Source organism: Ambystoma mexicanum, chromosome 2q (genome assembly GCF_040938575.1).
Source record: "Ambystoma mexicanum isolate Mex_15411 chromosome 2q, UKY_AmexF1_1, whole genome shotgun sequence".
NCBI classification, from domain to species: Eukaryota; Metazoa; Chordata; class Amphibia; order Caudata; family Ambystomatidae; genus Ambystoma; species Ambystoma mexicanum.
Window position 1 is genome coordinate 753350863 of NC_090924.1, and position 13762 is coordinate 753364624.

General features: G+C 46.5%; 1 protein-coding gene across 1 annotated transcript in view; it reads right to left on the reverse strand.

The window, feature by feature from the left end:
- NCAPG2 (non-SMC condensin II complex subunit G2) overlaps positions 1 to 13762 on the reverse strand; it is a 1155695-nt gene that overhangs the window by 687959 nt on the left and 453974 nt on the right. Inside the window, exon 10 of the mRNA XM_069647980.1 lies at positions 1688 to 1780. Within this exon, the coding sequence (XP_069504081.1) occupies positions 1688 to 1780 (93 nt within the window). The remainder of the gene's footprint in view (positions 1 to 1687; positions 1781 to 13762) is intronic.

The following is a 13762-nucleotide window of genomic DNA, read 5'->3' on the forward strand; positions in this document are numbered from 1 at the left end:
TGTACTGAGCTATAATAAACCAAGGGGGACAGACGCCACAAACAACGAACGTATCCAGGAATATTCTAAAAGCCACAACCAGGAATGGAACACTTATCAGAGATCCCTAAAGGAACTTCGTAAAGGGGTGAAAATACCAATTTGAAGAGTTACAGAGAGTGATCAGAGCAGTCACAGGAGGCTATATAAGGATCATATACTAATCTACAGACTGATACTAGAAGTATCCTAAGGAGAAGGGAGCCATTATCCGAGCCCATGTTAGTTTATATAGTGGTAGGGACAAGGAGGGTAGTTTTGGACAGCAGACTTCTTAATGTGGACTTCCACGAAAGACTGACATGCACCTTAGTTAGTAAGATAGGTGGGGAACATGAGTTATAGGGAAATGTAGACATTATAATTCTTACTTTAATAAACCATCCTGAAAAATGGAATCTAAGAGTCTGTGTCCTCCTTCTGATTCGCCACAACACTTTCAAATTAAAGAACAACGTTAAAGCAAAGCATATACATTTTCACTTGATAGTCCTAACCTGAGGAACTGTGACTGCCAGCACCCTATGTAACAGCATGGATAGAACATTTCTCTTGTATATAAATAATGGTTGGATGGAGCCTCCCCCTAGAAAGTCATTTACAGGCCAGATTAAACATTGCTTAACCACGCAGTTCCACCATGAGTATTCCATGTGCAACGACGAGTGAATCTCAGTCTTAGGTCAACTTATTTACCATCTCAATGAGTGCCACACCAAAGTGCCTCCTATATAATTCACCATCATCATTGGCAGAAGGCCATGGACTGCATTTGGGAATATTGACTAGTAGGTCGCTCTTTAGGCAGGTTTCCAGGTGGTTTGACAGGCCTGGAGACCGAGGGGCGTTTGTGAGAAATAGGTTGTCAGCGTACAGCAGTGCAGTACTAAATGTTTCAATCTTCTAGGAAAGCCATTGGTGTGCAACAGCTCTTCAGTGAGGTCTGAAATAAATAAATTGAAGATAAAAGCAGTGGACAGATCACTGCGTTAATCCACTATTAAGCATTATTTTGCACATCATAAACCATCCTTAATCCAGTAAAATGATTTATATACAGGTGTCATAAGCAGGGCGAGCAAGCCATCAATTTCAAAATCACTCCCACAGCAGCCCTTAGACAACCAGATCGAAAGCCACAACGTAATAACTGAGCCAACAAAGCTGTTGCCAAAGTAGTTTTCAATATTTTTGTTCTAGATATGCCAAAATGTAAGTTTAATCAAAGGTCTAGTAACCTCATCTAAATCGCACCTGCTCAGTGGACATTACGTCATACTATGTAACCCACTTTCACCATTTACCAAAGAGTAATACGAAGAAGAATGTGTCTGCATTATCAATCAGGACTGTTACCAAAAAGGAAACAAGCAGTTGAAGTACAGCCAGAATGAAATACTGTGCATATAGGCATAGAAAACACTTCGCATCATCGTTCAAGTGATCATCGGAAGGGCCCTGGGCCTCACCAATGGTAGTAGCAAGCCTTACAATTTAAATTCATGGTAGGAAAGAAATAAAGTAGCTAGCTGTAAAATGCTCTGCCCAAAATGACAAACTGCTATCAAATTACAAACAATTTTTGGAAAGCAGCAAATAAAAGTAGCGATGAATGCACTCTAAATTCATAATTCTAGTAAAAGAATACCTTGAGCCCTCTCCAAAGGATAGGTTGGTACAATCTGTACAGCATTTCTTCTACTCCCTGACGAAGTTTCTGTCGGTGGAAGTAACTCAGTATCTGGTACAATTAAAAAAACAATCAGCGAATTAAAGAAAAGTACATCATTCAAGGTAGATTAAACACAACAATGACTTCCCAGGATTTGAAATTAAGATTCGGTGAGCAGGAGCTGAACCAGATCCTGGGTGTCGGGCTGCGACCAGTAAGCAGGAACTACTGCTAGGGAATCAGAAGCTCTGCAAATCTGACTTCCACATGAGATGCAATTTCACTTTTTACCCTTTATGTATGATCCATTATATTTAAATGTGTCCTAATTCTTCTTTATTTACACTATCAGACACTCAAAGTTATTGTCACATGAATTTTGAAAGGCACCAATTGCCTGGGGAGGCAAATGTAGCTCCTGGTAACTGTTGGTTTTAAGCTAACCAGGCTCTCGTAGAGTAGCGCAAGCAAAATAGCTGCCAGACATTTCGAACTGTGCTCCCTAAAAAGGAGAGACCTGGAACCTTCTTTGGCTCTCCAGATTGGTCTGCTGTAGCTTGAATAGTCAATGGTTAGGATCTTGGGAGTCGTAGTGCAAAACATCTGGATAGCTGGAATTTGCAGACCCCAGACAAAAAGTATATCAAGCATTATATACAATTAGATGCAACAGAGATTTGGACCGCAGTTCCCTTGAAATATACAAAACCTACAGGTGTTGATACCTTTCACCAGACTAGATGACAATAATATACTGGGATGACAGTGCATAAAAGTTCCAAGTGCCTAAAACGTCCTCTGCCTTGAATACTGTAGTACTTTGAAAGCTCATTGTGCCATTCTACCAAAGAATTTCCTATACTCATTTTTTTTTATTATTATCTATGGGGAAAATGTTCAAAGAAACAAATCACTTTTGTATTCAGACATCCCAAGTTCAGAACAGTGTATTCAGTCATACCACAAATTAATGTCTCCAGAGGGCATTGTAAGAGGATTCAATTCAGCACTACAGCTAAGTCAACGCCTAGTCTAGAATACTGAATGAAAACCCTTATGGATATATCTTTAGGTCCAGTTCATGCGTTCTGGATGACTACCCCTATATAACACCCCTCTCTTGGAATCCCCCTGACCCCACTGAGCCAAGAAGTAGTTCTGTTTTGCAAGTTTAAAAGGTTTATTTGATAAATTAAAATATATATATATCACACTTTATAATAAATTAATAATTGAATAGCACACTTAATCTGATATGATAAAGATCAACAACGGAGAATCTGGCACTAGCACACTTCTTTATAATCACTAAGGAGTTGACATGAAATGGATAAGGTAGCACTGGTAAATAGGTACAGAAGTATAATGTGGTAGAGAATGCTTTATAGGGTTCAAATGGATGCAATGTTGAATGAAATGCAGTACAGAAAATACTCAATATGATTTCAACAAAACAATGTAATCACTTTTCTCTGGCTATTCACTCCCCCCCCTCGTTATGCAATGCAAGGAAATGGGAGGAAAGCACACAGTTCTCAGAAATGCAATCAATGTAATTCAGTTCAATCCCCAGCAAGCTTAAAGAAAACAGATAGGAGTTTTGAAAACACAGGCCCAAATGCTTTTATATGTGCTAGCAATGGATGAGAAATATGCTGGAAATACTTTTAATTCCCTTTCAGAGGTTCAGGGTGAGTGGTATCTAGTTAATATTAGTCCAGGCTCACACTAGCAATGATGCAGGGATAGTTAGCAGGTTAAACGAATTTCTGGCAAATGGAAGGCAAGCAAACTGCTGTTTTCACACGTGGAGAAATTTGCAAATCGCGGTAAAATTCGCGAATGCGTGTTTCGCGATTGCGGTAAAACTATAAGGGGTTCTAGGTTCATAGGAAAGCCACGATTCTAAGCTTTCAGATAAAAGTTACTGCAAGTCTCTAGCCCAAACGGTTACAGAGTTATGACCGATTTAATAGAGGTCGTTTTTGGTTTTGCAAATTTTAAAAGCTCAAAATGACAAGTGACAAATTTTGCAGCTAGAATGACAGGTGACAGATTTGGATCTATCAGGCCGTTCTACTTATGTTAAATAGATTGAATTAGATGAATTTAAACTAAGAGATTGGTTCTACACAGTTCTGCTATGTACTCACACTATATTCTTGAATTAAATGGGCCTCATCACGGATCTGGTCAGGGTTTGAGACTCGCCTCTGGTCTCTGCACTTCACAGTGATCTGGGTCAGCTCTCTCTGGTTCTGCTAACAGGTCAGCTCTACTCTGCTTCTGGTCTGGCCTGATGGATTTGAAGTCTCTATGTTGCTCTCTGAAGGTTGATGGAGGTAAGTATGGATTTTCCCGGCAGAGCTTCCAGCTGCAAATGGATTTGAAAAATCTCTACCTAAGTTTCAGTGGTCCATTTATATGTTCTGCAAGTGGGTGTGTGTGTTTGGTCATAACTAAACTCGCCCCTCTCACTTGTCATTGGTCAAATTTCCATTCCCCACTTGATTGGGGAATGAACTGTGAGTCAGAGGGATGTCATTTTATGGCTTGCAGATAGGACACTCCTCTGTCAGATTGCACACATTCTATATTTGATAATAAAATACATATTTCACAGTTACACAGTTGCTTGAAATTACATATACATGGTGTGGCTGAATTTAGCCATGTCTCTGTCCAAATCTGCTGTTTCTAAGAGCTTGCATTCAGAAATGGCACATAATTGACTTTTTAACAGATTTTTCAATTTCTGACATTGACCCAAATTTACATACATGTGCGCGGGGAGTATGGACATTAACTGATGAAGTTTCAGATTTTTAACATGCATACATTTAGAGTAATATCCACTTTTCCGCTAAAACCCCCCTGAACATACCACCGGTTCTAAAAACCTCTTAAACTGTGGGCAGAAAAATCACAAGAATTATGGTATCATTTATAACATTTTCACATGTCCGCTCTATGAATGATCCATCTTTTTAAAGTTATGTTCTGGCTCCAAAGGGGTGTGGTTTCCTCTCAGCCCAAGGTAGAAATACTGGTTTATCCAGTTCTGCCAAGCCAGCTTGCTCTCACAGGCAGTGCCCCTCCCAGCTTCTGCCAAGAGGAAGCTACATTTTACGACTGCTGTAATAAAACCTTTGCCTGAGTCAGGAGAGGCTTTGTTCAGAGCTCCTGTAGAGCACAGGTAATTCAATTATCAGATAGATGGCATATCCTTAGTGTTGCCAGCAAAAGGCAGATAGCCTGGGAACACAGCTGTGACTCAAGTTTCACTCCTGATGGGGGTAGCTGTCAAGCAAAATCAAGTTCCTTAAGCCAGACTTTCAGCTAACTGTCATGTTTTTTTTTGTTGCTTTTTAACTTAACTTGCAATTTTACACATGCAGCTAGAATGCTGATTCTAAGTGCAAAACTATGACATTTCAACAGTTACAAAGGCATGTGACACCAAACATAGGTCACTCATTTAATCTAAACATTTTCGATTTTAGTGTCTTTAAATCCAGTGCAACTTAAACTGCTGCAATCCACAGCTCAGCCAGTCTTGTTATAAACCTTCAAGTCACTTCAGAATATCACTTTACATTGTATCCACCTCTCAGTAAGTCTTTCTTTAGCCTGCTTTGGGTTCATTCAGTTTTACACAAAAAAGTAAAATCTGGTGTGGTTTTAAAATGCCGGCTTTTGGATAGTGGTGAGTACTGGTACTGCACCCATTTTTGAGATTTAAGAAATGAATTCCCCACCATTCTAGGTTGCATTTGGCAATCAGCATTGCCATTCCCAATGGTTTCAGACTACTGTGCGGGTAGTCCAATGGTGGTTTTAAAGCGCTTTGAAGCTAACCGGCGCTACTGTTTTTCCTTTGGCAACCCATTTCCCTCATGGCAACCCGGCCTTTCATTCTCGCACTGGTGGGTGGCAAGTGAGGCAACCATTTCGGTGTGCGCACAAACTGCGCAGCTTTCATGGATTTCAGCGCACATGTGGGTTTTCCGCCATCTTGAATTTTCTAAGCCCACAGCACCAAATGTTGTGGCATGATAGCTTAAACGTGGGTCAGGACACCCAACAGCATGCACGTTTAGAAATTCCAGAAGACAAAAAAAAGTGTAAAAGCACATACAGATGTTTAAAACATGCATACAGCAAGAGCAATATTTTCTCATACACCGATTTCACAGGTTCTACCCGTGTTCATCTAAGAAATTTCAAAGGGAACATACTATTCTACCACATTACTTTGTGGCAAGTTACATCGTGGCACTCATTTTGAACTGTATTTTCCATATTGATCTTCGGCCAAGTTGTGTGACCATTGTTTAGGCAGTGTGACATTAACCCATGGTCATCCGCCTACATCCCTTCCCATACAACGTACGCTGTGCGGCCTGCTTTTTCCGGCAGCTACTTGTCTTCATGTCTGCTAACAGCTCGACAGCCATAACAGCTCCCTCCTTCACCGTTTTCCATTTTCCTCTAGTTTGCTGGGTATTGCCCACAGCCCAGTTTTTGCCTCAGCCATCCTCTTGTTTTGCAGAGGACACTCAAGGCAAACCCCAGTTTGGACGCGCCCCTCTCTCCTCTCAGTTTTAAACATCTTTGCAGGAACACGCCCAACCGCCCCTGCTTTGTCTTCCCTTTTAGTTTGGGCTATTTGGTGGCACTGAAGCGTCACCTATAATCTGAAACTATTACATTGGAGTACAGGAGGGAGACGACGTGTGAGAAGGGACATTAGATCAGAAGATAAAGCTGTGTTGGCAATAACAGCAATACACACCCCACACGCAAGAGCCGTCTGTCCACGATTGGCCAGCAGGTCACTTGATCGTTGGCTGAGTCTCCCCAGCCCATTACATTTATTTATATACAGGGAACAACAATACAATTTTGATCACAAAGGAACACACAATAGATAAGAAAACACAATTTGCGGGATGCAGTGAGCTTCTTACAAGGGCGAGTTCAAGTGACATTCTGACCACGTTGTGGAGGGGAGTAAATTGAACAGGTCACCAGGGACAATACATGAGTGGACATGCACAGAAAAAGGACAACCTAGCTTGAGACATTTTTAAGTGCAGGTAGACAGTACAACTAGCTGTGTTGGGGAAGGAACCATGATGGATGAATTGCTAGAGTGGAGGCAGAGGGTAGCCCCTAGGCGAGGAAGTAGGCTTTGAACAAATCAGTTTAGACTGTTTCTCGGATGACTGGGGAGGGGGAAGTGTGGGGAGGGGTGGATTCCATGCAAGTCGAGCAAGTAGGCAAAGAGCGGACACAAGAGGAAGCACAGGGAGGGTGAGGTGCCACAAGTGGAGTTGAGGAGGCAGAGCAGAGATTACAAGAAGGCGTGTAGCGTTGAATGGATACAGTGGTGCATATGAGTAATGGCGGGTTTTAGAAAGCTTGGAAAAAAAACCTTAGTAGAATAGTCCATTTGAGTCAAGTCGCACATTCCACAACGCCACCGAGTAGACATCATTGTAAGTTCACCTCCAGGTCCGAGCCACATCAGCAAGGCAATGTGAGTATACAAATATATATATAGAAATATAGAAATCTGAAGCATAACAGGTCACACAGCAATGCTGGAAGGCTGCTGGGATAACCATTTCACAAAGCCAGCTAGAACAGTTCTGCTCTAATATTGAGAGGGGAGACCTTCTATGGTGCCCGCATCCATTGAACTGGTTCACCTAACCAATTCAGAGATAGCCTAGAGTTCTGAAGCGTTGTAGGTCTGTAGCTGGCATTCATCATCAAAGAGGGAACCTGTTGCCCGAATCGTGTCCAGCTTTGTGCTGCAAAACTTGCAGTTTATCCATCTTGTGGGCTTTGGACATCGCTTCTATGCTGCCGCTTTCTGTTAAGAAGAGGAGTTCTGCTGGATCCAGTCTCGAGACGCTGTGCCTGCAGATCCTGTGCCAAGTCAATTTAACTGTGTATCGTGACAGTTGTATTTTAGGAGTCTTCCAACTACACTTTATTAATTACTGTAACTATTAGCCTGTACCACGATGGAATAGCGCTGCAACATTTGTGAAAGTATTTACATTGCACTATACAGGACTCTTAGACCGAGGTGTGCTGTTGCCGTTAAACTACATTGTGAAAGTAGTGCTGTCTTTGGTTCTTGCCTTCTTAGCAAAGCGTTCACCTAGCAAACTGTTCTACTACTGTCTGAGCCCTTGTCGTTTGATTCAATTGTCCATTGTCTCGTCTGCTTGCGCCCTTCCCTAGTGTTCTCCCTGCCTTTACCACCCACTCCCTCCCCCCTTCCTCTTCTCTCCTCGTCCTACCTACTCTATGGTGCTCTCTGGCTCTCCTATCTTTTCTAACTGCTTCTCTATCGACTATCATGCTTTCCTCACTAAATCTGGTAGGAAGAAGTTTAAAAAGGACATCCTGGTCTCCAACCCAGGCCTCCCTATCGCTGACACCTATACCAGTGCTTCATCTAGGCAAACCCTCACGACATCCTCTTTGTCGTTACCTCGCCAGACTTATGGACTCTTCATATGGTCTATATGCTTTCCCCTTTCTCTTCTTCTCCCATTAATGGTGGCACCAGGTGGGATGCCCTCCTGGCCTCCTTCGACTCTTCTTATGAATGTTTACCGGAATGGTACCCTCTTGGTCCAAGCCCTTCAGGCCAATCTTCTCCTCTTTGATAGACGCCTCCCGCACCTCATCAATTTCCTTCCTTCTCCTGCTGTCCCCCCTCTTCCCTCCACGGCTTCCTTGCCTCCCCCTGCTGTCTCCTCCTTGGCTACCTTGCCCTCTCCTCCTTACTCTTCTGCCCCCCCCCCCACTCTGGCTTCTTCTACACATCCGCAGGGTGTAGCTCCGATTTGTACCCCTCCCGGGAAGTCTTTCAAGGACGACAACCTTCTCCATATTGCCACTCTAAACTCTTGCTCAGTTGTGAAACACTCCCCCGAAATCTGCTGCCTCCTTGAAGAACTTGACCTCGATGTCCTCGGTCTCACCGAGAATGGTTCACGGCTAGCTTTGGCACAAGCTTTGACATACTCCTCCCTGAAAGCTACAAGATCGTCTCCGCACCCAGGTCCAACCGTTCAGGAGGGGGCATAGCCCTGATCTTCCCCAAGTGGATTCCTGCCTCTGTCATTCCAACACAGGCCTACTCTTCTTTCGAATGCCTTGTCTGCAGGCACTCTCTCCCCTAGTCATTCCCTTACTGTGGCTACCATCTATTGGCCACCTGGTCAGATCTCCTTCTTCCTCGCTGACTGGGCGGACCTCTCCCCTTCCCTCCTGGTCTCGACCACTCAACTCCTCCTCCTTCTTGGAGACTAACATCCACCTGGATGCTTCCTGTCCTTACTCTGGAATCTTTCACAACCTCTGCCACTTTCTCTCACTCTATATCCTCCACTCTGGCCTGACTCACTCTGCAGGGCACACTCTAGATATTCTGATCTCTACAGACCTTCCCCTTTCAATCCCTCTCACCACTCCTCTCTCCTGGAGTGATCTTTGTCCTCCCAGCTCAATCTCTCCACCCCTCAGGCCAAGCCAACTCCAGCACTGCCACCTACCTTCTCGGTTATCTGACCCATGAAGCGTGTGTCAGTTGAGGCTTTCACCGCCACTTTCTCACCCCCTCTACCCCTTTGGCTGACTCACACCCTGACACAGCCCTCTCCATGCTCCAATCTGCTATCTCCGATACTCTTGCCCCCGTCATGAGGATCGGCTTGAAGCCAAAAGCCAAGTGCAACTCCTAGTACGACTCATACCTCGCCACCCTTAACCCTTTAAGTGCCATGGGTATTTCTCCCCAGTGCCAGGGACTTTTTTGGTGATTTCGGTATGTGGCCATTCAATGGCTTGTAATTTTTTTGTTACATGAGATATCTCGGCCAAATTTGGCTCCTTTTTTCCCACATGTAGGCGGTCGTAATGCCACCCAGGAATCCTAGGTTGCTGTAGGGGGGTGAGGGAAAATAAGCAAAAAGGGTGAAAATGTTGGGTTTTTTCAAAAAATGCCAATAAAATGATGTACAAAGAAGCCTGTGGTTTTTTCCTTGTAAGAGCTAGGAGCAAATGGTTTGCTGTGCTGAGTTCCCCAATTGTCTGGCTTTCAAGAACAGGTTGAGTGGAAATGGGAAAAAATTATTTTGATGTGGTTATCAACCGTTTTGTGAGAGGTAGGCGATTTTGGCCATTTTTGCCAATTGGACATGCACGGACGGAATGGAAGAAAAGGGTAGGAAAGCCGAATTGGAGGACAGAAAGGCATATATTTCTGAAAAGTAGACAAAATTCCAAGTTTAGGAAGGGGTGATTTGCGTAGGTCAGGCAACAACTAGGTAGGGGAAACTGCCATCGATTGGAGGAAAAGCGGGAAAATGACAGAAAAAAAAAGGTATGTGTTGGACATGGTTGGCTTGGTACGGCAATGGCTTCTATGAATTTTGAGAAAAGCAATGCTCCGCTACATTCCCCCGACTCTTGCAGTTAGGAGAGCACACATTTTTTGTAGTGTTTTATAAAACAAGCAATACCCCAAGCCAAACACTGAGCCATGGTACACAGGAGTTTTACGCTCACGGCCTGACCAGACGCACAAAAGTGTATGGTGCCTAAAGCAGCGACTAAATGTAGGTCACATTTGGGAAAGGAAAGGGTTGTGTGACAAAGGTCACCAGCAAAAGGGTCAAAACGTTATGAAAACCACACAAACACAACACATGGCTACCGTCCCGCGTTCCCACAGGTGTCCCGATGAAAACGGTACCTCACATGTGCGGGTGCACCAACCTGGCTGCCAAGGGGAAAGCCTAAAACACAAGTAACCCCAAGTATGTTTTCTGACCGGAATTTGAGACGCTCTGCCGACCGGCACAACATACAGATATGGGCCTCGAGTGTCCAAGCCACCGGGGAAAACAGGGAACCCCATGCATTTCCGAAAAGAGGACACCCGTGGGAATCCGCAGAGGTATGATATGCCCAAATCGCCCCAGAATATATTACCCAGAAACCCCCGCAAAGTCCGAAATGTGGGGGAAAAAAAACACATTTTCCGCACATTTCGCTCGGCTCACCCATCGAAACACGATCCCAACAGCACATGGCCTACCGTCCAGCGTTCCCGCAGGTGTCCCGATGAAAACGGTACCTCACATGTGTGGGTGCACCTACCAGGGGCACAAAAGGAAAAGGGTAACCCACTGGTCACCCCAAGCCTTTCGCCACTGCCCATTGTGTTCATGTGGGCAACCTACAGATTTGGGCCTAGGGTGTCGAAGCCAGCAAGGAAAACAGGGAACCCCATGCATTTTCCAAAAGAGGACACCCCTGGGAATCCACAGGCCCTAACCCCCTACCCCCCAAATGGAGGGCCCCACCTCATGCAACCCTCCCTGGGGGCAGATATCTGCTCCTAGGAAGGGGCATCTGACCGCAGGGAGGGTTGCATGAGGTCGGGCCCTCCATTTGGGGTGAGGGGAGGGTGAGGGCCACCCGCCGTTGCAGTACATCATGCACTGCCAATTTAGGGTGCCCCTCAGCCCCCCCTAAAATGCAGCCTACGATTTTGTATTTTTTTTTTTTACCCAAGTTCGCTTGGCACAGATGGCCACAATAGTGTGGCAATCTGCCACCAGGGTGCCCAAACCCTACAGCCCCATCTATTGGGGGGCCTGTCCCACCATTTGTGGTGACCCTCTCCTCACCCACACCGAACGGATGGGGGGGGGGGCATCATGCAGCCCTTCCTAGGAGGCTCAGGGAGGGCAGCATGAGGTGTCCCCCCCCAGCCATTTATGGTGAGAGGGCCACCATAAAGGGGGCAGGACCCCCAATAGATGGGGCAGTAGGGTTTTGGCACCCTGGGGACAGATTGCCATCTGCACCAAGCGAAGTTGGGTAAACAAAAAAAATAATACAAATTCATAGGCTGCTTTTTAGGGGGGGGCTGAGGGGCACCCTAAACTGGCACCGAATGATGGACTGCAATGGGGGGTGGCCCTCAACCCCTCCACCCCAAATGGAGGGCCCCACCTCATGCAACCCTCCCTAGGGGCAGATGGGGGGCCCACTTCATGCATCCCTCCCTGGGGTCAGATGCCCCTTCCTAGGAGCAGATATCTGCCCCCAGGGAGGGTTACCCCCTTTCTACTTTGGTTGGGTGGGGCACCCCCCCCCCTTCATTCAGTAAAAAAATCCATGGTGGCTAGTTGCCCCCCACCCCTTCCTCCACCCCCTTTTCCCATCATTTCATTTTTTCTTTTTACATTCCCTTGGGGCAGATGGTCAGCCATCTGCCCCAGGGTTCACATGCATGCTTTGGGGGCCGGGAGGGGGGAGAGGGCTGCTTACTTGAAGCAGCCCACTTCCCCCCCACCTCACAAACGGATCCATGGTGGTCTAGTGGGTTGCTGGTCACGGATCAAGCGCTCTGCGCCGATCCGTGACCAGCAATGCCTCATATATTTTGTGTCCTTGTCAAGGGGAGAACCTCCCCTTTCCAAGGACACCACTTTTTGCCGTATCCCTGGTGGTCTAGTGGGCCCCAGGGCCCCAAACCACCTCCCACCAATTTTTTTTCCCCCTTTCACCTCTGGGGGCAGTGATCATCTGCCCCCAGGGGTCTCTGGTGCTGTGGCCCCATGCTTTGGGGACACGGTGGGAGGGAGGCCGCTTACCTAGTAAGCAGCCCCCCCCTCCCCCTGCGTCACAAACGGATCTGTATTGCCGACGTGAAACTGAAGGTAATCGAGCCCCCTGGCAGTGAGGGGGGGACCTCCCCCTCACATAGCCCGGGGGTTGGATTACAGTTTTGAGCGATCCCTGCACAAGGTGCCGAAAAGGACGAGCTATCTCGTCCTTGGCACTGCGTGTGCACTGCCAAGGGCAAGTTACCACTGCCAAGGATGAGATACCTCGCCCTTGGCACTTAAAGGGTTAAACGCAAGTGCAGGGTGGCTGAGAGGAAATGGCGAGCTTCCTGTACATCCTCTGACAAACTGGCCTGCCGCCTGCTCCAAAGGCAATACCGGTTCTCTGTCCGCACCAAGAAGAGAGCCCACATCCAAATCCGCGTCTCTGCGGTATCTAAGCACTCGGCCGAACTCTTTAAAACCTGCAAGGAACTGGCCCATCCTGCTGCAGTCTCTACCTCTCCTGTCCCCTACCAGGCCCTCTGCACGGCCCTGGCTTCTCATTTCATCTCTAAAACTCAGGACATCCTGTCCTCTCGCTCTTCCTCTCCCCCTGCCCACTCTACTCCCTGCTCTTCCTCTGGCCCTTCGTCAGCCACCTCTACTCCCTCTTTCTCTGCCTTTCCCCTGTTGTCCCCATACAAGGTTTCTAGACAAGTCCAATCTATGAAAATCTCGTCAAAACAGGTTCACCCCTGTTCCTCCAAAACCATCAAGGACCACATTGACACTGTGGCCCCTGCTCTGGCTGACTTCTGCAACCACTCCTTCGCCACTGGGGTCTTCCCCTTCCCCCCCTGAAGTGAAGCACTCCTTTGTGCACCCTCTTCTTAAGAAACCCTCTGCGACCAGTCCTGCCTGGCTAAATATCGCCCAATATCCATCACTCCTTTCCTGGGAAAACTCCAGGAAAAGATGGCCATCTCCCAGCTTAATCTTCACACTGAATCTGTTGGTTGTCTCCATCATCATCAGTCTGGCTTCAGAGCTGCCTGAAGCACGCGAACTGCTCTCCTGAACATCTGTGAAGACCTGCTCTCCAACCACGATTCCAACACCCCCTGTGTCCTCATCTTACTTGATCTCTCTTCTGCTTTTGGCATGGTCAACCATGCCATCCTGCTCAACAGTCCCCGTGATAACCTGGGCATCACCAATCAGGCCCTGGACTGGCTGACCTCTTTCCGCTCCGATCGACACTCCCAGGTCCAACCTGGGTCAGTCCTCTCCTCCATCTCTACCTGTGGTGTTCCCCAGTGGTCTAACTTCTCGCCCTGGCTGTTCAACCAATACCAGGCACTTCTTGCCCACGGCATTGCCGCTCTCTGCCCCAACTTTCAGT